Genomic DNA, 24,922 nt, shown 5'->3' on the forward strand with positions numbered 1-24,922 from the left:
CCAAAAATAATCGAAAATCCTTCTTTCTTGATTTGTGAATAGCCTTCTTGGCTGTAGGGAGGGTTTTGGATACATAGCCTATTGGCCTTTCTGAACTGTCATCCATCTTGTGAGATAGTATTGCTCTCATGCCATAGAGGGATGTGTTGCAAGTTAGCACCAATTCTTTTGATGGGCTGTGGTATGCTAACAAGTTCGAAGAGTGCAAGAGCTGTTTAACATTCGTGAAGACTTCTTCTTAAGGTGACTTCCAAGACCAACATTGGTTTTTCTTTAATAATGTGTAAAGGGGCTAGGACCATTGATAAGTTGGGTAGGAATCGACCACAGTAATTTACCATACTCAAGAATGTCTTCAGCTCTGAGACATTTGTAGGTAAGGGTGCCTCCTTAATAGCTTTGACTTTTTCTTCTACCAGGTGTAACCCTTGGGCAACCACCCAGTGGCCCAAGTAAATGATACAGATCCTCGATCCTGGGGATAGGGTGCTTGTTCAACTTGGCAGCCTTGTTTACTGTTAACTTGTAATCCCCCACAAATATGGATGGTCTGGTTTGGTTTCAAGATAGGGACTATGGGTGCTGCCCATTTTGAAAATTGAACTGGCTGAATAGTATCCAGCTTCTTTAAATGGTTTAATTTGGTGTCAACTTTGTCTCTCAGGGCATAGGGCACAGGCCTGGCTTTAAAAAAATGGAATTGCTTCAGAGTCAACATAGATCTTAGTCTGCAGGTCCTTGATTTCTCGAAAGACCTTGTTATATTTCTTTAGCAGCTCCGAAAGTCCTCCAGCTCTCAGCTGGAAAATTTCAGACAAATTTAGTTTAATTTATTTCAACTAATCACGGCCTACAAGGCTTGGTCCATCACCTTCCACTATAATCACAGGGAGCTGAGCTGTCTGGTGTTTGTAATAAACAGGTACAGTGGTAATACCTTTCACTTGTATGGCTTCACCAGTATATGTTTTCAATTTGGTTGAAGCCTGCTCCATATTCAATTGTTGAGTACCCTTGTTTATATATTTGAATGTGTGCTCCCCCACTATAGGGGTTGATGCACCAGTCTCCACTTCCATAATCAAAGGTTTTACATTGACCTGCAGAGTAAGAGTGAATGGCTCTGTTTTCCTATTTTCACATTAAATAGAGAATAAACATCGGAATGAGCGGTTTCTGGTTCTTCCACATTATGTACTTTGATCAGTTTAGTTTGCTGCCTGGGAGTCTGCTTTACATTGCTTCAGTATGTGCCCTCTTTTATGACAATAATGGCATTCCACCTCTTTAAAACGGCAAGTTTCAGGGATATGGTTACTTTCACATCGGTAACAATTCATTTTTATATTTGCTGCTGAGCTGTCTCCTGTATATTTTTTAAATTTTCAGGTAGCAGGGACTGTCTTCCACTTTGCAGCTGACTCCCTGATTTTCACGCCACGTCCAGTGGTCTGTTCCCACCCCAACTGGAAAACTGTGCCGTTTTGTACACCCTGTAAGGCCTGCAAATCCTGCTTGGCGCTTTCCATCGCAAGCGCTATTTCCAATGTTCTTTTAAAATCAATATTTACTTCAGCTAATAACCGTCATTGAATGACATCATTGTGCACATCGCAGACCAAACGATCCCTTAACACAGAGATAAAAAGAAAAAACTGCGGATGCTGGAAATCCAAAACAAAAACAGAATTACCTGAAAAAACTCAGCAGGTCTGGCAGCATCGGCGGAGAAGAACAGAGTTGACGTTTCGAGTCCTCATGACCCTTCAACAGAACAGATCCCTTAACACATTGTTTAGGGTTTCTCCGAAGTCACAATGTTCAGTTAGCTGTTTCAACTTCGCTACGTATGTTGCTATGGTCTCCCCCACGGCTCTTACGTGCGAATTAAATTTGAACCGCTGCATAATTACAGGGAGTTTGGGTGGAAAATGGTCCTTTATGAGGTCTACCAATTCGCTGAAGGTCTTCGAATCGGGACCGTTCGGGGCTGTCAAACTATGGGTTAAATTATAAGTTTTAGTCCTACAGACGCCTAGGCTTTCCATTTTTCCTCCACCATTATTTTGTTTGCTTGGAAAAAGAAACTGATGCATTCTAAACATTGACTCAATCCTCTGTGGATGAGTTGAAGGGATTGATCCTGCCAAAAAGTGGCATACCTGGGGAGTATATTTTCCCTTTCCTCTGTTTAAAATACGATACTCACATTCACTCAGCGAGGGACAGTGCTGGAACCAATTTATCCTCATCACCAATTGTTATAAACTTGATTTTGCACACAGATTTCTCAGAAGAAAGTGAATTTTATTTACAGGGCTTCAGCAGCAGTTTCATGCTTCCATCAAGAAACATAACCAGACACAAACTCCAGCCCTAAGGTTCTCTTGCGTTTTGGGCTGATTAGTTCACACTGTCACGTGAAACTACACAGTACAATAAGTCTTAAAGCTACAATCACTACATTCCTTAAAGCTACAGTTACTAAATTGGCTTGTTTGTAGGTTTGTGACGTCACCTCTGCGCATTCCCCACGAACTCTCGCCATGTGTTCGGTGCCTTCCCGAATGAACCTTCTCCATTTTGGTTGGTCACAGGCCAGGGATTCCCAGGAGTCGGTGGGTACGTTTGAGCTCTTCGGGGATGCTTTGGGGACATCCCAAAGCGTTTCCACAGTCCCCCGGCAGTCTCCTGCACCTAGTTCCGGGTAAAGCGGTTGCTTCGGGATTCTGGTGTCAGGTGTACGAGTGACATGTACCGCCCAGCAGAGCTGGTTTTGAGAGCTGATTAGCACCGTGATGCTGGGCAGGTTGGCTTGGGAGAGGACATTGCTGTCCGACCGCCTGATTTATTAGCAAACAAGAACGTGGACGTGATTGTCACAAACATTCAATTTGTTAAGAAGATTCCAATTTTGCTTCTTGGCCGGAAAATGCACCAAATTCTGTGCAACTACCCAATCCAACTTCCATCAACACAGGCAGGATAGGCAGAGTGGCCTCTTTCTGTGCTGCAGCTTTCTCTGCCATTCTCAGGCACCATGGTTTTGAGTTTGTCGGCCTCCGCTATTCGCTGCCTTTTCTGATCCTCGCGATGTTCCGTCGCCTGGCGCCGCTGCCATGGGAGACGGAGAGCAACGAAGACGCTAAGGGAACGGCCTCGGTTATCAGAAAATGTACGGGCACTATTTCTACCTGTTCTAAGTAACAACACGGGCGCGGTGATGGTGAGAAACGGCAGCGAAGCCCCGTGGCCGCGCTGCAACCGCAAGCCCTCCTCGCCGTGATCGGCTTCTCTCGGGAAGGAGGGAAGGCGCCTGAAGTCCCGCACCAACCGCCAGCGCGCGTGCACTCGGTCACGTGCATCGAGCTCCCCCCCCCCCCCAACCCCCAAACAAGACCCTGTACCCCCCCTCTCCCCTTGACCGGACCCTGTCCTCAACCCCCACCCCCAAACAAGACCCTGTCCTCAACCCCCACCCCACCGACAAGACCCTGTCCCCCCCCTCTCCCCGCGACCAGACCCTGCCCCCCACTCTCCCCTTGACGGGAACCTGCCCCCCACGTACCCCTTGACCGGACCCTGTCCTCCACTATCCTCTTGACCGGACCCTGTCCCCCACACTCTCCGCGACCGGACCCTGTTCCCCACTCTCCTCTTGACCGGACCCTTGACCCCGACTCTCCCTTTGACCGGACCCTGTCTCCCGCTCTCCCCTCGACCGGACTCTGTCCCCCACTCTCCCCTTGACCGGACCCTGTCCCCCACTCTCCCCTTGACCGGACTCTGGCCCCCACTCTCCCCTTGACCGGACCCTGTCTCCCACTCTCCCCTTGACAGGACCCTGTCCCCCACACTCCCTGTGACCGAACCCTGTCCCCCACTCTCCCCTTGACCGGACCCTGTCCCCCACTCTCCCCTTGACCGGACTCTGTCCCCCACTCTCCCCTTGACCGGACCCTGTCTCCCACTCTCCCCTTGACCGGACCCTGTCCCCCACTCGCTCCGCGACCGGACCCTGTCCCCCACACTCCCTGTGACCGAACCCTGTCCCCCACTCGCTCCGCAACCGGACCCTGTCCCCCACTCGCTCCGCGACTGGACCCTGTCCCCCACACTCCCTGTGACCGAACCCTGTCTCCCACTCTCCCCTTGACCGGACCCTGTCCCCCACTCGCTCCGCGACCGGACCCTGTCCCCCACTCGCTCCGCGACCGGACCCTGTCCCCGACTCTCCCTGCGACAAGACCCTGTCCCTCCCTCTCCAGAACTAGACCCTGCCCTCCGTTCTCTGCAACCAGACCCTGTCCTCAGCTCTCTATGGCAAGACTCTGGCTCCCACCCTCCACAGCTACACTCTGTCTCCCTGTACTCCGTGAACAGACCCTGTCTTTCACTGTTGAGAACCAGACCCTGTCCCCCTTCTCTGCAACTAGAATCTGCCCCCCTTCTCTCCATGACTAGACCCTGTCTCCCCCTGCCTGCGACCAGACCCTGTCCCCCACTCTCCTTGGCCAGACCCTGTACTCCACTATCTGCAACTAGACCCTGTCCCCCTTCTCTCCGCAGCTAGACCCTGTCCCCCTTCTCTCCGCAGCTAGACCCTGTTCCCCATCTCTCCTCAACTAATCCGTCTCCCTTCCCAGGTCAACTAGACCCTGTCCCCCACTCTCCGCGACCAGACCCTGTCCTCAGTTTCTACAACCAGAAAGGGTACTAGGCAACCACACCATCTCCTTGGACTCTGAACCAGATTGAACAACCAAACTGTGTTCAGAACCATAACTTTGGTAACCTGTAACAGGGCCTCCCTCTGTAATACTGTGACCTTGCACCTTCTGTAATACTGTGACTCACTGGGGATAGTGTGTGGCAATATCAAGCTCCACTGCTCCCCGAACCATGACAAATGTGAAAAAATTTGATCAAGCCATCTAGTTGTTTAATTTAGGTTAACAGAATACGAGACCAGGTTTGTAAACTTAATAAGTAAATAACTGTTTATTGAATAAATTGTCGTTAACAAGTGGCAAAAGAAAGAAATATGAACTGCTAATTTCTAACTCTATAACCTAAACTCTACCCCTTCTTAAATCCCTATATACACACATACAAGACACATAAGACATACTAAAACATGGATTTTAAGGATGCGATAAAACAGTTCAATAGCACCAATTCCAGAGAACAAGATTTGATCGGTTGATTTTGATCGATGTCTTCCAAATTCTTTTCAGTTCTTTGTTGATGACACAAGGTGGTGTTTCAGCACCTTCAGTCTTTAGTTCACTGGTTGAGCACTTGCCTTTCAATGTTTCTAATGGTGATTTCCCCCTTTGCCCCTTGACAGGGCTTTTCAGAGAGAGAGCAGGTTATAGAGATATGAGGAGAAAAAGCCAGCTAGCTATTATTGTAGAATTCCTGGTATCTTACACACAGGAGAGAGAGGCTTTAGGTCTTTTTTTCTTTCAGGCTAGGAGCTATTCTCTCTGCTGCACTGCTCTCACGCAAACCCTGGTCACCTGGTTAGGAGTCAATTAAAATGTTGCCAGGCAGTTCCTCATTAGACCGGACTCCTCCTTGGTACCATCCTGCCTTTCATGGCACACTCTGTTCCAGGACGGCAACATTCTATATATATCCCTCACATTGCTCCAGTAGGCATGTCTTTCAAACTGCAGCCATTATAATTTTAATCCACAGTCCAACAGAAATAAAAAGATATGTTCTTTACACCTGTAACAGGGGCACCCTCTAACATTGTAACCTGTAACAGGGGCACCTTCTATAATGCTGTGACCTGTAACAGAGGCATCTTATGTAATAACTGTAACATGTAACAGGTGCGCTCTCTGCAATACTGTAACCTGTAACAGGAAAACCCTCTGTAATACTGTAACAGGGGCAGGAATTCACCAAGGCTTCTTCGACAGCACCTTCCAAACCCACTATCAACACCATCTAGAAGTACAAGGGCAACAGATAGATGGGAACACCACCACCTGGAAGTTTCCCTCCAGGTCACTCACCATCCTCACTTGGAAATATATCGCTGTTCCTTCATTGTTGCTGGGTCAAAATTGGTGAACTCCCTCCCTAACAGTACTGTGGGTATACCTACACCACATGGACTGCAGTGTTTCAAGAAGGTAGCTCACCACCACTTTCTCAAGGGCAACTAGGGATGGGCAATAAATGCTGGCCCAGCCAGTGAAGCCCACATCCTGTGAATGAATAATTTAAAAAAAGGGCACCTTCTGCAATACTATAACCTGTAACAGGGAAATCCTCTGTAACATTGTAACTTGTAATTGGGGCACCCTCTGTAATACTGTAACCAATAACAGGGGCTTCTTCTGTAATACTGTAATCTGTAACAGGGATTATGTAAGAACTAACTGTTTTAAAGAAGCGGCTGTGGTCTGTTTTTGCACTCACCCAGCCGGTGACATTCCTGTTTGTTGAAATGATGGGATAAAATCATATACTGGATTGATATTAATGGGAACACCTGTCCATGTTTGCTACTCCACAAAAGGAAGAGAATCCATTACATAGGTATCGTGATTAGACTGGGCAGCAGCAGGGCTACTAAGTGAGGTGATTAGAGTCGTTAGTGGGAGTTGAATTGAAACTTCCACCGTTCCGTCCGGTAACTGTAAACTACTTGGGTCCATGAATGGAATTCTCTACAAAGTGAGTTTCCAATCTGTTAGCCTGTCAAGAGAAGCTTCTGAGCAATGGCTCAGTACTTCCCTGCACGCAGGGAGAGAAAATCACACCAAGTCATTCTTGCCCCAGCTTCTAGTGGCTTATTTCAGAGTAACGTCGACAGAGGCAATTTGTTCTATTGAAGTAGTGATTGTTGCCCTGATCCTATTACTTTGATATTTGTTTGTAAAGATCCATTCGATTTTTCTTTTTGTAAGTTTGATGATATTTTTAATTTTACTTTTAGAATGTGGGCAAAGACCACTATCCACCAGAATGCGGAAAATGGTTATTTGAAAGAAGTTATAACTGAAAAGCATTGTGTTCAGTCCAATACTCCACTGTCACATATTCAGCTAGCTTGTTGCTGGAAGTATTGTGCTTTCCCTCATGACAAACGAGATGTATGTGTTTGGAATATCCACAATCCAATCCTGCAGGTAATACTTTTTCAGAGAGAGATTGTGTAAGTATTGCTTTGTTTAGTGGACATTGGATTAAAACTGAGTTTTTTTCCCAATCACTATTAACATTTCGCTAATGTAATTGTTCACTTGGGAACAGAGCTTTACTGTAGCACAGGTGCAGCAGTACACCACCTCCACAACGACAATACTGTGAACTCTACTTCCACTGGTAGTATATTCTGGTCATCATTATTTGTGATTTTCCTGCCCTAGTTGTTTTGTAGTGATGCAAACTTTCACTGCATTGTTTATGTCCATTTTTAAGTATCATTAAAAAATACTTTTTGAAAAGAAAGAATGACCAACAGTACAAATTAATGTTGAACTCTGGACAATTTTTGTGTTGTGGACATGAATTCAAACTGGATTGAGAGTTTATTTGTGATTTATTTCACAGCAGATCTTTCAGGTTGTTTAAGTGCCCCCTCCAACTGGCAATGTTATTAGATGTAATGCCTTAACACTGTGAAAAGTCCCCAAATAGTCAGTAGAGGCTTAATTGGTTTTCTTGGTTACTGAGGGATAGATTTTTAGCTCGCCTGCCTGTGTGTAAAACTGGTGTAGCAGATTTATCATCCATTATAGAAATTAATTTCAATGGCTGTGAAAATTGAGCTGATTTCAATAACGGGTGATTGATCTGCAACTCAGTTTTATAGCTGGGTGGCACGAGCGACTGCGGCAATGTCAGTAAAATGATGAGTAGTTTCTGATTAAAGAAATACAAAGATCACAAAATAGGTATTGATGAGCAAGGTAATTCATCTCATCTAACCCCAACCATCCAGAAAACAATTAACAACCCCTTATCACTTCTTGAATGATTGCATGTGTTTTCCAGCCCATATGTTAATTGGTCTTTGTGTGAAAGAGAACTTTCTATTATTGGACCTAAATTTACATCTTTCTTGTCTTGAACCTGTCATTCTGTATCTAAGTGTCATTGTTTAACTTGAAATAGTGGTCTGGAATTGCTTTTATAGCATTTATGCCAGTTCCTACAACCATCTTGCTGGGCCTAAAATTTCCTGTGGAGATGGTTTCCCACTGCCAGAATGTAAAAATGCAATGCCACTAATGGCCTGGCGCCTTGTTTTCAGAGCCTCTTTCCTCTGACACTTCTCATCAATTATTATACAGAATAGGGGTTTGCCCTTTGGAGAGGCCATTTTGTTCCTCTGAATGCATGGGTGTGGGGCTGGGAGGGCCTCAAACATTTTTCAACTCTCAGTAGGAAAAAATCAAAAACATCCAGGAAAAACTCCAAAAATCTTGGTTACACTGATATCAAGTGACTGTTGGATGTGCTGTCATTAAGGTTTTGGGTCTATCTACCTAAGCTAGCGCTTTACAGGCGTAAATACAAATGATTTGCTTGAGCTGGTCTTTAGTATGGAGGTGGAGCTATGTAAATTGCTGACAGCGGGCTTTTCCAGACATACCTTGCGAGCGCCGCAAATGATCAAGGAAATTTAGTGCACATCAATGTTTCCGTGTAAAATCAGTTAGGTGTGAGTTTCTTGACAGGAAAGTGAGATTATGCTGCTTTTACCAACAGTTGCTTGCTGGTGCAGAGCTCGAATCTTGCTGAAAAGAGAGACATGTTGCCAAAGTTTTTCGTCTTGCACTTGTCAAAACAAATGCAGGAATGTCAAATTTCAAACAATCTCAACAATTTACACTACAAGAGAAAAGGGTGCTGATTGGTTGACTAGGACTTGCTAATCAATCAGCATCCTTTTCTCCTGTGGTGTAAATATTGTGATTGTTTGAAATTTGGCATTCTTGCCTTTGTCCTGATGAGTGCAAGATGTAAAGCTTTGGCAACATGTCTCTCTTTACAGCTGCTCTTACCCTGTAGTTACCCTGAAACTTGCAGGAATCAATGCCGTTTATTTATCTTTTTTTTATCAAAGTGACTGCCTTAAAATTCCTATATTAGGCCCCTTTTTAAGTCACCTCTTTTTGGGCCTGAATAGCTCAAATTTTATTAATATTTTTGGATGAACATGCTACTGGACCAATGTGCAAATTTCCCACTGCCTTATTTACATGTAAAAGTCAACGTATATCATTCATCTTGTAAAAAAAGTGTGAATTTGTATCTCCAGCAAAGTTATATATGTTAATTTATCTTCAATTAAAACTTTACATTGCAGTTTGTTATACTACCGTGGACCAGTACCGTGGACCAATACATCAATTTTATTTGTCAGGTCACCTCAGTTGGCAGGGAATCTAGTTATAATAGCAACAACTTGCGTTTACACTTGCAGTTAATACAGTGAATGCCCCAAAGCAATTAATAATCCAGAAACTTTACATAATTATTAATTAATGTGATTTTAATCAACATGTTCTGCAGTTAGAATATTCTGCATTCTGTTTCAAGTCAATATTCTTGCAGAAGTATGAAGGTATTGATGGGTCCTTTCATGAACTTTATACAGACCCTGGAATTGAAAGGCCACCACCAATCAATTACTGCACTAACATTTGGAAACCACTATGAACCAACACTTCTGTGTTCTGCAGCTGAAGATTATATCATTATATGGGATGTGGAAGCATGTCAAATGAAAATACAAGAAGGTACACATTTTCTTAAGTATTTTGCAGTGATAAAAATAGTTTTGTTTCCTTGACATATCCCAATTCCTCTCTGCTTTATTTTATAAAATCATTACTGGGTAAGATTAAAGCACTGAGGATGAACACTTATTCTTTATGTGCACTGTGAAAAAGATGTAGTTCTTTTACTATGAAATCCAGATGGAGAGAAAAGCTATTTATGCTTGGATGGTGTGGTACAGTGAACTCAGATCATACTGTTGGCAATTTAAGTAGTTTGAATTGTTGAAGACAATTGTGTAAAATAAAAAAAAAATCAGTGGGGATGATTTTGTCCAGACAAAATTTGGGGTGGTGGAGGGTGGGGTTGACTGTGCAATGGAGTAAAATGGGTAATGGTGAATCAGCAGCCCGGTTAACATCTCTCGATTTAATCTCCATTGTAGTCATAGCTATTTAAGGTATGTTCATAACGTGGCCAAACCGGTTGTTTATCAGCCTGTAAATATTGCTAATACACCTGATGGCAGGCTGTAAGAGCGAGAGAGTTCCCTGGTCAGCCATACTGCAGAAGGCAACAGCGAACCACTGCAGTACTTTGCCAAGCATAATCATGGACCAATCCAATGGAAGTCCATGATCACCAATGCCATCTTAGAGCACAGTACCTGAAAGAGGAGGAGTAAATAGTTTACTATTGCCTGTTTTACACTAACACTCAAAGACAAAATGACTCCTTATGTGTAACAACATTATGAATAAATCCAGGGAGATTTCCTCTTGTTGGTATTTCTAGTGAAATCAAATTCACATACCTTTTGATCACATTTAGAACAGAAGAAATCATCTGATCATAAGATGTTACAACATGCAGCGACAAAATTTAATGATATTAAATTCCATCTGCCATCATTTTGTCCATTCAACCACCTATCAACATCCCATTGCAGCTTGCTATGGTCCTAAGAATGATTTACTATGCTTTCTATTTATGCACACCATGTCCTCTAGTTCTATATGCAAATCATTGATCTACACATTACAAAAGGGGTCCAGAACAGAACCATGTTGGAACAGTTCCAACTGCTCTTAAGAAATTGCTCTCAGCCTTTATTTCCTGTTTCCTTCTCTTCGTCTAGTTTTTGATCCAATCTGCTAACCTGCCCCTTAATCTTTTCTAATACTGTTATCTCCTGTGTGGCACCTTGTCAGACACCTTCTGTTATTGTGTTCAGAGTGTAAAAAGAAATACTAGTCTGTATGAATACCTTGGCTTTTTGTTTGTATATATTTGTGTGGGTGTGGTTGTAATTTTTAACTTGATGCTTACAGGCTCTGTCCCAAGAGGAACTGTTGTAGGAACTCTCCTAGGAAAGGTGTTATATATATGCTTCAGTCCAGATGACCAGACACTGGCCACTTGTGCAGATGACAAAATCTATGTGTTGAACAGTAAGGTAAGTTCAAAAACAATATAATAATCGTTTACCTTATTTTAGAACTTATTGATGCTGAATTATTGGAGTCAGTTTTAACCCCCAGTGTGGTTCAGGGTGGGAAGGTGATGAATGCAAAGCGCACTTGCAGGCCTGTACTTAAGGTCCAGGGTATTTTAACTAATGGGCCTCATCTGCATGTTGCTGGTCTGCTGCTTTCCTGAAACAAATGGAAAGTGGCAGCTGCCTGCCACGTGGGAAAAGTGGTTTAGACAATCATAGACCGCTGGCTGCCATAAAAGGGAAGCTTGCCAATAAGCAGATAAGTTCTAAGTAGGGGGGTTTGGGAAGGTCTTGCAAGAGGGAACGGGGTGATTAGTCTGCAAAGTGGGGAGAAGACAAAGTTTAAGAATACCGCATCATCCATCCTTGATTACTGCGTGCTCCAATCTTAGAATCAAAGAATGGTTTCAGAAGGAGACCATTCATCCTATTGTGCCAGCTCTCTGCAAGAGCTAGTCCCATTCTCCCACTTCTTCCCTGTAACCCATCAAAAGTTTTCTCTTCAGATAATTATGCAATTCTTTTTTGAAAGCCATGATTGAACATGCCTCTTCCACACTCTCAGGCAGTGCAAATCCTAACCATTCGCTGCGTCAAAAAAGGTTTTCCTCATGTTGCCTTTGGTTCTTTTGCCATTTTCCCTAAATCGGTGTCCTGAATTAAATTAACCATCATCTTTTTCTTAATGGATGTTTAGTGATGAATAAACCTGTAACTTTCTAATGTTAATAATCAAGTGATGGACCAATACTATGTTAAAAAGAGAAATTCATACTCTTGTAAAATGACCTATTTATATATCGATGTTTAATACTCTATTAGCAGGAGGATATTTTGGCCATCTTAGAAGGTCATCTTGGAATGGTAACAGCTGCAGAATTTTGTCCTTGGCAATTGAATATACTCATATCGATTTCTGAAGATAGGACTTTTAAGGTATGCAGGTTGCGATTTTAAAATGTTTTTTATAACTAAAGTTGTTTTGTTCTATAAAATTATCTCAATTTACAATTCTTACAACCTTGATGTTCTCAATCAGAATGCATCCCAACACCTCCAGTTTTCTTCTCAAACCAATGACTTGTCCATTGGTCTAGCAGCCATTTGTCACAGTATTAACTGCTTTGTTGGAGTACATCTTCCAGCCTCCAGAAATGAGTCATTCATTTCACAGATCGACCATCTCTTCTATTATTACTAAATTCAAACCAGGACTTCATAGAAATTACATTTTCCAATCTCCTTAACTGCCCCTGTCTACTTGAATCACATTGCCTTTCTCTGTCTCATTTTCATTTATTTCCTAATCCTAGTTAAATTATGCTGTAATCTCTGCTGCACTAACCACTTTTTTTCACTTATGGATAGTGGGCATCGCTGGCTAAACCAGCAATTATTGCCCATTCCTAATTGCCCTTGAGAAGGTGGTGGTGAGCTGCCTTCTTGAACCACTGCAGTCCATGTGGTTTAGGTACACCCACAGTGCTGTTAGGGAGGGAGTTCCAGGATTTTGACCCAATGACAGCGAAGGAACTTGGATATATTTCCAAGTCAGGACGGTGAGTGGCTTGGAGAGGAGCTTCCAGGTGGTGGGGAGCTTCCCATGTGTCTGCTGCCCTTGTCCTCCCAGATGGTAGTGGTTGTGGGTTTGGAAGGTGATGTCTAAGGAGCCTTGGTGAGTTCCTGCAGTGCATCTTGTAGATGGTACACACTGCTGCCACTATGCATCAATGGTGGAGGAAGTGAATGTTTGTGGATGTGGTGCCAGTCAAGTAGGTTGCTTTGTCCTGGATGGTGTCAAGCTTCTCGAGTTTTGCTGGAGCTGCACTCATCCAGGCAAGTGAGGAGTATTCTGTCACACTCCTGACTTGTGCCTTGTGGATGGTGGACATGCTTTGCTACATTTATCCAGTTCTTGCTGCACATTGTCCAGATCTTGCTATGTTTGGACATGGGACTGTTTTGGTATCTGAGGAGTCGCAAATGATGCTGAACATTGTGGAATTGTCAGTGAACATCCCCACTTTTGATCTTGTGATGGAAGGAAGATCATTGATGAAGCAGCTGAAGATGACTGGGCCTAGGATACTACCCTGAGGAACTCCTGCAGTGATGGCCTGGAAATGAGATGTTTGACCTCCAACAACCACAACCATCTTCCTTTGCACTTTGTATGGCTCCAACTGATTCTCCCTGATTCCCATTGACTGCAGCTTTACTAGGGTTCCTTGATGCCACACTTGGTCACATGCCGCCTTGATGTTAAGGGCAGTCATTCTCACCTCACCTCTGGAGTTCAGCTCTTTTGTCCATTTTTGAACCAAGGCTGTAATGAGGTCAGGAGCTGAATGGCCCTGGCTTATTGCTAAGCAAGTGCTGCTTGATAGTACCGTTGATGACCCCTTCCATCACTTTACTGATGATCGAGAGTAGACTTTTAGGGCGGTAACTGGCTGGGTTGGATTTGCCCTGCCTTTTGTGGACAGGATATACCTGGGCAATTTACCACATTGCCAGGTGGATGCCAACATTGTAGCTGTACTAAAACAGCTTGGCTAGGGGCACGGCAACTCTCAAGCACAGGTCTTCAGCACTATTGCTGGAATATTGTCAGGGCCCACAGCCTTTGCAATATTTAGTGCCTTCAGCTGTTTCTTGATATCACGTGGAATGAATTAAGTTGGCTGAAGACTGGCAACTGTGATGCTCGTCACCTCCGGAGGAAGCCAAGATGCCTTATCTTTTTGGCCCTTCTGGCTGAAGATTGTTGCAAATACTTCAGCCTTATCTTTTGCACTGATGTGCTGGGCTCCTCCATCATTGAGGATGGGAATATTTGTGGAGCCGCCTCCTCCACTGAGTTGTTTAATTGTCCATCGCCATTCATGACTGATGTGGCAGAACTGCAGAGCTCAGATCTGATCCATTGGTTGTTGAATCGATTAGCTCTGTCTATTGCTTACTGCTTATGCTGTTTGGTACGCAAGTAGTCCTGTGTTGCAGCTTCACCAGGTTGACACCACATCTTTAGGTGTGCTGGTGCTGCTCCTGGCATGCCCTCCTGCATTCTTCATTGGTTGGGCATTCCAGATCTTAAGAACTCTCTGTGTGAAGAAACTTCTACATACCACCCCTTTGCACTGAGTCGATGGGGTAAAAATTCAACTCAACCATCCGTTCAGTGTCTGAAAAGTTGGTGACCAAGACTCTAAAATTATTGGCTGTCCCATTGATTGCCAATGTCTATCTAATGCCATTTTTAGGCAGGCTTGTAAATGGGCATTCTGGTTGTAAGAACCTGATGCAAAATTGAAATGCAGAAGTGTACATTGTGACAGCACCTCCTAATTGCACTAGTGTGAGGAACCCATTTTTGGAAAAATTGAAGGGCATTGAATTTTGGACATTCTTTCTGAGTTATTTTTAAAAGTTTGCAATATTAATTAATTGCAATATTAATTCGAGCTGTGAATGCGCTGTTCTTTAAGAAACCACGGGTCAAGATAGATGCCCGGCTTAGAACGTCTGGAGAGGAAAGAGATACTTTGTATATCTAAGTTAACAAAGAACTGCTGTTGCCAGGCTAAAGACTCCTGCTCATTGGTTATGAACACCTGAGTTTTTGAAAACTCTCAGTCAGAGTTGGTGCCCTAGAAACAAGTTGCAAGGAAAACAATCTCTCTTTCTGTCTCTCTGCCGCACCTTTATATTAAACGTTCCATCAGAAATGTTTCATCAGGATAACTTATCTGTCTTTTCATAAAGTCTGCAAAGTTGTAGTAAATAAGATTCACCTAGGACAGTTTCACCAAAAAATCCATCTAAAGGAACTTCCAGACCTATTGTGACCAGAATTCTGTTAGATCAACAGCGTTGAGATCTCTTCGAATTTTATCCTTTTAAAAGAAACTTTCCCATCCTCCAACCGCTGCAGGGGTCTGTGTTTGTTTTATCCTGTGTTGTATTTGTGTGTGAGTGTATGGGGTTCGAATATCTCTTTTTAAAAGGGGAAAATCGTTCCACTTCTAAAGTACAACCTGTTTGTTAATCAGTTTATTGACTTGTTTTTAAAAAGTAGTTTGTTTTATAATAAATTTTTTGTGTTTACTGAAAGAAGCCTGGTTGGAGTCCTTTTGTACTGGGAATAAGAGTATCAAAGGGTAACGATTGGCCAGTTTTGTGGGTGAATTAAACACTTAAACTTGAGTTACGGCCTGTAGAGAAGTGGGACTGGAATTAACTGCACACTCTTCCATCTTGGTGCGTATCACCAGGTCTTGAGCTGCCTTGAAGGGGCCTTTGGAGGCCAGTCAATAAACCCTTTTTCAAGTAGTTTTGATGGAGTAGCTAGGGAGGAACTGTTTCCATTGACAGGTGGGTTGGTAACTAGGACGCATTTAATATATTTGGCAAAAAAGCAATGAAGGAGATGAATAGTTTTTTTACAAAGTGAGTTGTTCTGATCTAGAAAGGGTGTTGGAAGCAGATTGCACTACCTGAAAAGGATGGTGAAAACAGATTCAATCGCAACTTTCAAAAGAGAATTGTATATTTCCCTTCCTAACAGCTCAATGGATGCACATGGATAGCAGTGATTCAAGAAAACTGCTCATCACCACCATCTCAAGGGCGATTCAGGATGGGAAACAAATGCTGACCTAGCCAGCAACTCCCAAATCCTGTGGAAGAATAAATTTTTAAAAGTACTTGAAAAGGCGAAATTTGCAAGGTTATGGGGAAATAGCAGGGGAGTGGGATTAACTGGATAACTCATTCAGAAAGACATAGACACCTCTATACTGTATCTGCCTATGATGGTATGAAAGTTATAGAAGGAGCAGGAGTGCTCTTCCTGTCTCCACAAAAAGACTGGGTGCTGCAGCTGGCAGCCAAACTCCACTGGACTGATTCAACATCAGACCCACACAAAATTGTCAGGGCTCCAACCCAGCGGACTGCCTCAGGTCAATCTTTTAGCACTTACAGTTCATGTAGTTCCAGTCTAGTGAGATCTGAGATCGAATTTGTCTTGACTGTAGAGAAATTGCACCGTGGACATACATCTTGACTCGGTACAAGTTAAATTTCTTCCCCTATGCCCATTCACCAACCGGTCTGTTACAACTTTCTTGAACCCTTTAGTTGAAAACTGCCATTAGATTCTCCCCCTAATCTTTACTATCCAGTCAAAAAATAATTTTTTAAGCCCTTCCTGAGATCATTGTTGCTGTACCATTTACATGCTTCCAATATCCTTCATATAATAGGGCATTCAGGAGTTCACACACTACTCCTGTAATGGTCATCTACAGGATTCAACATCACTTCCTTGTTTTTACGAATATACAAGCATACCAAATAGGAGCAGAAGTAGGCCATTCGGCCCCTTGAACCTGCTCTGCCATTCAATAAGATCATCGCTGAACTGTTAGTGTTTTGAATCCCACATTCCCATCTTTCCCCAATAACCTTTGATTTCCCTTGCCTAACAAGAATCTATCTACCTCTGCCATAAAAATACTGTGACCCCATCTCCACCGCCTTCTGAGGCAGAGTTCCAAAGTTGAACAACCCTCAGAGAAAAAGTTTCTCCTTATCTCTGTTCTAAAAGGGAAACCCCTAATCTTAAAACAGTGCCCCCTAGTTCTGGACTCACCCACAAGAGAAAACATCCTTTCCACGTTCACCTTGTCAAGACCGTTCAGGATTTTATATACTTCAATCAAGTCACCCTCACTCTTCTAAACTCCAGTGGATTTTTATATCGAAAAGAGGGCTAGCGCAACCTATTTATCAAATCAACTCCACGATCAGTTACCAGTGACATATGGAGTCAATTTAGGAAGCAATTCTGAAGCACCAGTTCAAACCTTGATTGTTTTAGAAATTGCTTTTGTTTACATAATGCAGCAGAACGGCACAAACTCATGCAAGCTTGCATGCATAGTTCTTAAGCCACAGTTAAAGATCATATTTTCCCCAATTGCTGGACGAGTACTTTGAGCACAAAACACTTCACTAGAACGGTTCAAACTAGAGCTGCTCAATATCCCAGGGGCCAGAAAAGATAGTTGCTTCTGCCTTTCATGGCATATCTGCTTTCTGTTTATGCTGCTATTTGGAACTGCTTTTAGCATTGCTACTTGGAATTACTTTGGGGATTCACTAACCAGTTTGTAGTTGGTGCAGATCCACATTGCAAAACTGCTCATAATTCAGCCAAATGACAATTTCATTCAGCCTTGTAATGTGTAGTAAGAGGCACTTTTCTGAAGGGGAGTTGAAGAAATATTTGAGGAAGAGCAGCTCTAACTGTAGCATGCAGTGGAATTCTAAATGCATTCAGAAAGAACATGTTTATAAATGTGCCTGCACACAGCAACAAGAGCAATCTTCCCTTATAGCTTCAGCTCAGCTTGGGTGTGTAATTCGTTATTAAACAATAACAAGGTCCCAAGATTGAACTGCAGACAGCTGCCAGCTCCACAACCCACCCCTGCCACACTGGCCCACCTAGATTAACTGTGAGTCTTGGCACTGGCTGAAATGAATTAGGCCTTGACAGATGAGTAGTGCTGTGGCGTTTGTACCTACAATGTGCCTAAATTAGGATGACGAGGCTTGAGGACAAAAATAGTACGTCATCATTGCCCTGCTAGAGTTGCACAGGGTTTGGAGCACTAATGAGTAAGGAATAAAGGTGTAAAATCTATAGGTGGTCTTGTGGCGCAGGAGTAGTATCCCTACCTCTGGGCCAGAAGCTCTGGGTTCAAGTCCCCACTTCAAGATTTAATGACCACAGAAGGTGCATTCGTAATGTGGCCAAACAGGTTGCTTATCAACCTGTAAGTCCTTCCAGTATGCTTGATTGCAGGTGGTAAAGAGCAGGAGAGTTTCCTGGTCAGCCTATTTGCAGAAGGCAATGGCAAACTACTGAAATACTTTGCTAAGCATAATCATGGACCAATCCAATGGAAGTCCATGGTCGCCAATGACCTCTTAGGGCATGGTACATGAAGTATGAGGTGCAAAATTGAAGACCTTTGAAAGCTGACTTATAAGGCACTTATCCTTTAAAAAATAATGTCTCCTTGACTTTGAAATTTGTAGTACATTGCCGTGTAGGATAACAAACATTATTCTGTAGCAATCACATTTCTCTTTTTTTATATAAGGTTTGGGATCTCACTAGTAATGCATTGCTGTATCAGTCGGCGGTTTTATCAGGTAAGTTTGCATTAGTCTTACTAAATCTTTCATCAGTGAAGGTGTGTGGCTTGTTTCAATTATAATCATTTCTAAGCTGTATGCCTAAGGTATAAATCTTGAAATAAAGTCTGAGTATTTCATTTTTATCTAGGTTCCCCTCTTTTAAGCTTGTGCATGGACAACAGAGCTAATCAGTTTATTACTGGATCTGCTAATGGACAGGTAGGAGGAGTGATGTATTTGTGTAAAATTCCTAAAATATTGTAGAAAAGATGGTAAAAAGTTTTCAGATGTTTGATGGAGTAATGCTAATTCAGTTACTATAGGTTTTCCTCCTGCAAATACAGATGCATTTGTATGTGCAAAATGCTATTTCAAATTTGTTTTCAATTTTCAACTTAACCTGGATTTTCCTTGTATTCTTCTATTTATCTGTCTATGTATGTCTATCCAATAATCTGCCTCTTACATTTCAAATATCACACCTCAGCCATCACACCTTATATGTAAAGTACGTATTAGCCTTGTTACTAATTCAGCTGAAATTTCATATTTATAAAATTGCAACAAATCACAATGAAACAGATGGGGAGTGTGTCAATCAAAGTTAGGTATAGGATATAAATAAATTCCCAATGAAAAACTAGTAAGGGTGCATGAAAATAATCAATCAACAGAAAATGAAAGAACCAATGAACTTGCTCCAGAAACCACTTGGACTCTGACTATAGAAACATATAACTGGAAATGACAAACTGTGACATTATAAATTCATTAATATGCATTATAATTTCCAAAATTGTTGAAATTACCAGTACATTAACAAGTTTAGGATTTTGAAATGTGTCAAACAGTATCAGAGGTTTGTGCGTCGAAGAAATCTAAAACTAGAGTTCATGGTATTTCCAAATGCTGGGATAAGGAGATTTGATAAAATTGCAGGCCTGTCTCTGTGCCTGCAACTCAAGAAATATTTGCGATTGACAGCAAGACAGAGTATTCATGGAGCATGCCAGGACTTGCTGTTTGTAGGCTTCGTTCTGCTGCACACTTGTATATCCATGGAACATTATTGAGAAATTCCCAGGGAAATCTATGTGTCAAGCAGCAAAAGTAACCAGAATTTGTTTCTTTAAATATAATACCAAAACAAGGTAAAGCAGGAATTAACCTTTTTGACTTACTAAACAATGCAAAATACTTAATTCAAAGAGTTACTTAAGTAACAAATACAGTATGTTGTATGTGAGACATCATGAAAATTTGAACTTGCATCATGGAATTGTTTAATCTTTCCACTTTGTAAATTATGCTAAATGGTTACACCACCTGCATTTATTTCATTTATGCTCATCTCCATACTCAAAAACAGCCATCAAAATAGATGATGAATATAAATAGCAGAAACAAGTTCAAAATAAAGATCTTAGATTTAAACGTATGTACCAAAGCCAAACTATTCAGTCGTATTTATTTTCCAGAAACAAATTCAAAAGACTTGCTACTCTGTCTCCAAGAAGATCCCTTACAAACTTCATTTAAAATTGCCCTTCCGACTTCCACATACCAGCAAAATTAATTGTCACAGCATAACCTTCCACTTACAATGAGCAGTGTCACAGAAGATATGAGTGGAAAAGATAGAACAAGAGAGAAGGCGATGGTATTTATAAAATGAATGGAAGAGATTGCGTAACAAAAAAGCAATAGCATAAAAGTCTGTTGAAGAGTCATATGGACTCAAAAAGTTGGGCAAAATTTTCCCAAATTTGCACCAAGTGCTGTAGCGGCTGGGTAAAATGGCGTGCTGCCTGCTGAAGGCAATAGCGGGTTTTCACGCCGTATCGTCCTGAGCCCACCTAATTATTTATGCACTCCCGGGAAACACTCCGTTTCCATGCGGTTAAGGTCCTCATTCGCCTGCCCGCCATCACCCTGCAGTTGCATCATGCCGGGCGCCGTGTTTTAAGGCCAGCCACAAGCATAGTGCTCATTGCTTCCAGCTCACCGCTTCTGCCCAGGAGGCATGGCTCTCAAAGGCAAGAAGATTGCAGCCACCCCCCCGGCCCCCACCCCCGGAATTAATGACGGGCCCCTTGAGAGACTGCTGGATGCCACGGAGGCCTGTACCTGTACCTCTGCTCTGGCTGCAGGATGGTCAGCAATGTGACCAATCCGGCTTGGGAGGCAGTGGCAGCAGTGGTCAGCACCAATACATGTCAGAAGAGGACAGCCACCCAGTGCCGCAAGAGGTTGAATGATGATCTCCATTCTGCCAGGGTAAGTCACTCTTTTCATCACTCTCAACGCACACACTCAAACCCAGCGCATATCCACAGGGCCCTCACTCACTGCCAGTTTAAGGTACATCACCATTCACTCTCTCATACTTACCGTTATTATCCTCATCCCGTCCATGGGGACCACTCACTACCCGCATAGGCCAGGCACATTTATCATCTGGCCTGGCAGGTGTCCTGCTTACACTTTCTCTATCTCTATCCATGCAGGATAAGCTAGCACACAACAAGAGAGACAGGTCGCAGACCGGTGGTGGAATGCCCGAAATCAAGATCCTCACGGACTTTGAAAACAGAGCCATCCAGCTGGCCAGCGAGGATCTGGACTGGTCCTGTGCTAACGGTGAGGTTGGCGCTACTCTACCAAGTGGGGATCCAACAATGCAACTTCCATCAGACAACCATGCTGTGAGTGATGTGTCCTCTTTCACATGCACTAATTATCTCTCCTTGCTTTTGCAGGCACATCTGTCAAACAGCTGACAGAGTCCATGCCCAAGGGCCTCGAATCAAGCCCCAGAGAAATCTCTGAAGAGGAATCTGGAGGCATCCTCTCTGAAGTCCTGTCAAAGCGTTCACCCTCACCCTCCACCAGCACAGAGAAGCACACTTCGGTGGGACCTAGCTTTAGAGTAGCTCCGGGATCACAATCTGGTGAGCACATCGCGCTGTCTGATCCACTGCAGGCGGCAGCAGGGACTTACCTGGCACTCGAAGGACTGCTGAAGGCCAGAAATGTGCTGAGTCCAGGTCAGTTGATGAGCCTCTGAACTCAGTCATGTCACAGTTGCTGGACCTGCAAAGGTAAGCTCGGGTTCCTCAGGAAGGGATGTCCACTGCACTCCTCGGATTTCAAGGTACGCTAGAGTGGTCCGTCCGCCTTTTGTCTGAGCTGATAGCGCCAGCATGTCAATGTACCGAGGTCAACACTGGTAGGATGGTAGCCGCCATGGGGTCCTTGGTCCAGGATTTCCCTGCTGCACTGCTGCGTGGGCTTAGCTCCATTGCTGATGTCATAGTTGGCCTCCAACAGTGTGTACGTGAGAGGGATGACAGGCAGCTCGATCTCACTGCAGCTACCCCTGCTCCTCAAGGAGTCAGGCTGGGGCCCCTGGGCACCCATAGGGAGGAGGATCTGCAGGTGGACGCTCTGGGCCCATCCATCCAGGTGACTCAGAGTGTCCGGCCCATCCGACTCCCCTTTTCCTGTGACCTCAGCAGCTCTAGCTCCACAAGCCGAGGAGGGTGCCAATGGCGTATAGCATTACCCTAAAAGCAGGCTGGGGCCGTCCAAATTTCAGCCCCCCAGAGGACACCTGCCAAAGTCATCACAGGGTGTTGCAGTCAGCAGGCTGCCTCCACCTCCATTGTGGATGTCTGGGGAGCACCCAGATGTAGCGGCAGGGTTAGGACAGTTAAGGAGAATTAGTTGCACAGCCTAGGCACAGGTGTTAATCACTTGTACATACTGTTGACTATTGTCAATAAACTCCCAAGAATGTCTCCCTGCTTGTGGCTCCTTGTTCCGCTGAGCAGTGTTCTTATCACTCAGATGTGGAACCTTTCTGCACAAGATAAAGGCAGGTATCTCCGACCAGGACCTCTTCCCTGTGTTCTATGCAGCCTTCAGACCAAAGTGATGATCTGGTGATCTGACCTCACACCCCCTGGAGACATTACTGATACCTGCACCTCGGTGGTGCTTATCCTTGCTGCCAGAATGTAGTGGGCAGGCACCACAGGTTTCTCTCATTCTCTTGGTGTCTCTCAGTACCTTTAAGGAGGGGCTGGCCCCCATCCCTTCAGCATCTGTGCCCACTGATGCTGTGCTCCAGCTCCTGAAGAGCTCAGGTGCTGAAGGCGGACAACGCATCAGATGTTTCTAAAGCTTCATGGCTGCATCTCTATGATATGCCCCTGATCACGGAGCGCAAGTGAGCTGCCCTCGGCCAGACAGGAGTCAGACATTCTCAGAGTCTATGTGAAGATTTCTGGAGTGTCCTCAGTGTATCTTGTCATCATCCTCCTGCAATCGAGCAACTATTAGGGTCTCCACCGCCTGTCCATGACGGAAGGGTATTCGCGCTGCCATAAGCCAGACTGGAGCCAAATGTTCACAAATGCGGTGTGAGGAACTATGGGATCAACTCACTGCATGTCACCATAATCCTCCACAAATCTAGTGGCTATGAGGGCCTCCCGAGTGTGTCTTCCTCATCTAGCCAGTGCGAGGGCCTCATTCCTGTCATCGTCGCCTCCAGGGACCTCCTCAGCCTCAGCCCCATTAGCGTCCTCCTTATCGGAGGAGACGTGTAGCTCCTCCATCTCCTCCTCAGCCAGCTTGTCTCCCCGTTGGAGTGCCAGGTTGTAAAGGGCGCAGCAGATGATGATGATGCGTGACACCCTCTGAGGACTGTATTGCAGGGCTCCAACAAACCAGTCCAGGCACTGGATTCATCTTTAGCATCCTGATGGTCTGCTCCACCAAGGCGCGAGCTGCAGTATGAGTCTCGTTATATCATTGCTCTGCTGCAGTCTAAGGCCGCCACATGGGGTCATCAACCAAGGCCTCTGCAGGTAGCCCTTGTCCCTGAGGAGCCATCCCTGCAGCTTCTGTGGATCCTGGAAGACTCCAGAGATCTGTGACCGACAGAGGATGTAGGCGTCATGCACGCTCCCTGGAAACCATGCGCATACCTGCAGGATGCGCTTCTGGTGACTGCACACCAACTGCACATTCAACAAATGAAGCACTTGTGGTTGTCCACCGTGTGTTGCAACGGAGATCTGAGTGCCACACGAATGCAGTCAATCACACCCTGCACCAAAGGGAAACCCAAGATCTGGGCAAATTCAATTGCTCATGTATCCTGGCTGTCCTGGTCCTAGGCGAAATGCACAAAGTTGTGTGTCCTCGCAAGGATGGCATCCATGATGCATTTGTGGGTGGAAGCTTGAGCAATCCCACAGAGGTCACCTGTGGAGCCCTGAAAGGAGCCACGAACGTAGAAATTGAGCACTGTGGCCACTTTTGCAGCCACTGGCAGTGGATGCTCTCCATGTCCCCATGGTGCCAAACCCTGCAGTAACTGGCAGATGTGAGCGAGCAGTTCCCTAGACATCCTTTGTCGCAGTCTTTGATGACACTGGTTCTTGATCATCTGCAGGAATGAAAGGCAGCATCTATAGAGCCTGGGTGTTGCTAGGTGCCGGCCTGTGACGGCTCACTCTGGCTCTCGGGCAGTGTGTGTGGGAGCCCCAGTTGCCCCTTCTTCCTGCGGTTGCTGCTCCTTCTTCTGCGCTGGCAGGAGCCTCAGTCGTTCTCTCCTCCGTCTTCTTTGCACTCTGTAGGCCATCAAGCATACAGCTAGTTCACCAGGCTCCATGATCCTGATGTAATCCTCCTGCAGGATGAAAGCGAGAGACACATGGCTAGCATGGGTGTACTAAGAATCTGTCCTGGTTAAGCGTGACGGCTTCCTAACACTTACCGGAGAGTGCTAGCCGGCCCTTGGATGGTCAGAGATTAGTGCGCTGCATGGCTGCCCTGTTAGCTTGAACCATGGTGGAAACTGGTTCAAATGGGGATGCTGACATTGCAAGGGGCTGTGTGGGCCTCCAGCTGGGGGCAGGAGACAGTGTGTTGCGGTGTGGGGAGAGTTCTGGAGAATTTGGTGGCACTTTGATGCCTCTGTATTGCTTGAGTGGGCAGTTAAGCTGGTGCCTGACCCCAATCATATCAATGTGGCTGTGCCTGAACTGTCTCAGTTGTAGAGGAATGGTCACTTTTTGCAGGTCTCTCGAATGTGTGGCCACTTCCCTCGCCCACCCTAACCCCCCATCCCAAATCTTTCTGCACTATATTCAAAGGCAGGGCTGCCCTTGCATCGCCCCCCCCCCACCCCAGTTGCCTTAGAGGCAGAGTTGCACACCCCCTGGTCTCCCTCATCCTCAAAAATTACCTCTGAACAGGGCGGCATTTGCCCATTGCTCCCCCTCACCCTCACAAATCGCCTCAGAGGCAAGATTGTACTTGCACCCCGCTCCTCCCACCCTCAAAAATTGCCTCCAAGGCAGGTCAGCACTTGCCCCACGCTCCCCCCTCACCCTCACAAGTCACCTCCGAGGCAAGGTGCACTTAACCCCAATCCCACCAGCACCCTGA

General features: G+C 44.7%; 1 protein-coding gene across 1 annotated transcript in view; it reads left to right on the forward strand.

Moving 5' to 3' along the window:
* The first annotated feature begins 3,162 nt into the window (after positions 1-3,162).
* wdr27 (WD repeat domain 27) overlaps positions 3,163-24,922 on the forward strand; it is a 256,794-nt gene continuing 235,034 nt past the window's right edge. Inside the window, exons 1-8 of the mRNA XM_041207594.1 lie at positions 3,163-3,175; positions 4,952-4,972; positions 6,959-7,151; positions 9,629-9,770; positions 11,082-11,206; positions 12,071-12,184; positions 18,424-18,475; positions 18,609-18,679. Of these exons, the coding sequence (XP_041063528.1) occupies positions 3,174-3,175; positions 4,952-4,972; positions 6,959-7,151; positions 9,629-9,770; positions 11,082-11,206; positions 12,071-12,184; positions 18,424-18,475; positions 18,609-18,679 (720 nt within the window). The 5' untranslated portion in view covers positions 3,163-3,173. The remainder of the gene's footprint in view (positions 3,176-4,951; positions 4,973-6,958; positions 7,152-9,628; positions 9,771-11,081; positions 11,207-12,070; positions 12,185-18,423; positions 18,476-18,608; positions 18,680-24,922) is intronic.

The sequence above is a fragment of the Carcharodon carcharias genome, chromosome 2, assembly GCF_017639515.1.
Source record: "Carcharodon carcharias isolate sCarCar2 chromosome 2, sCarCar2.pri, whole genome shotgun sequence".
In the NCBI taxonomy this organism is placed as follows: Eukaryota; Metazoa; Chordata; class Chondrichthyes; order Lamniformes; family Lamnidae; genus Carcharodon; species Carcharodon carcharias.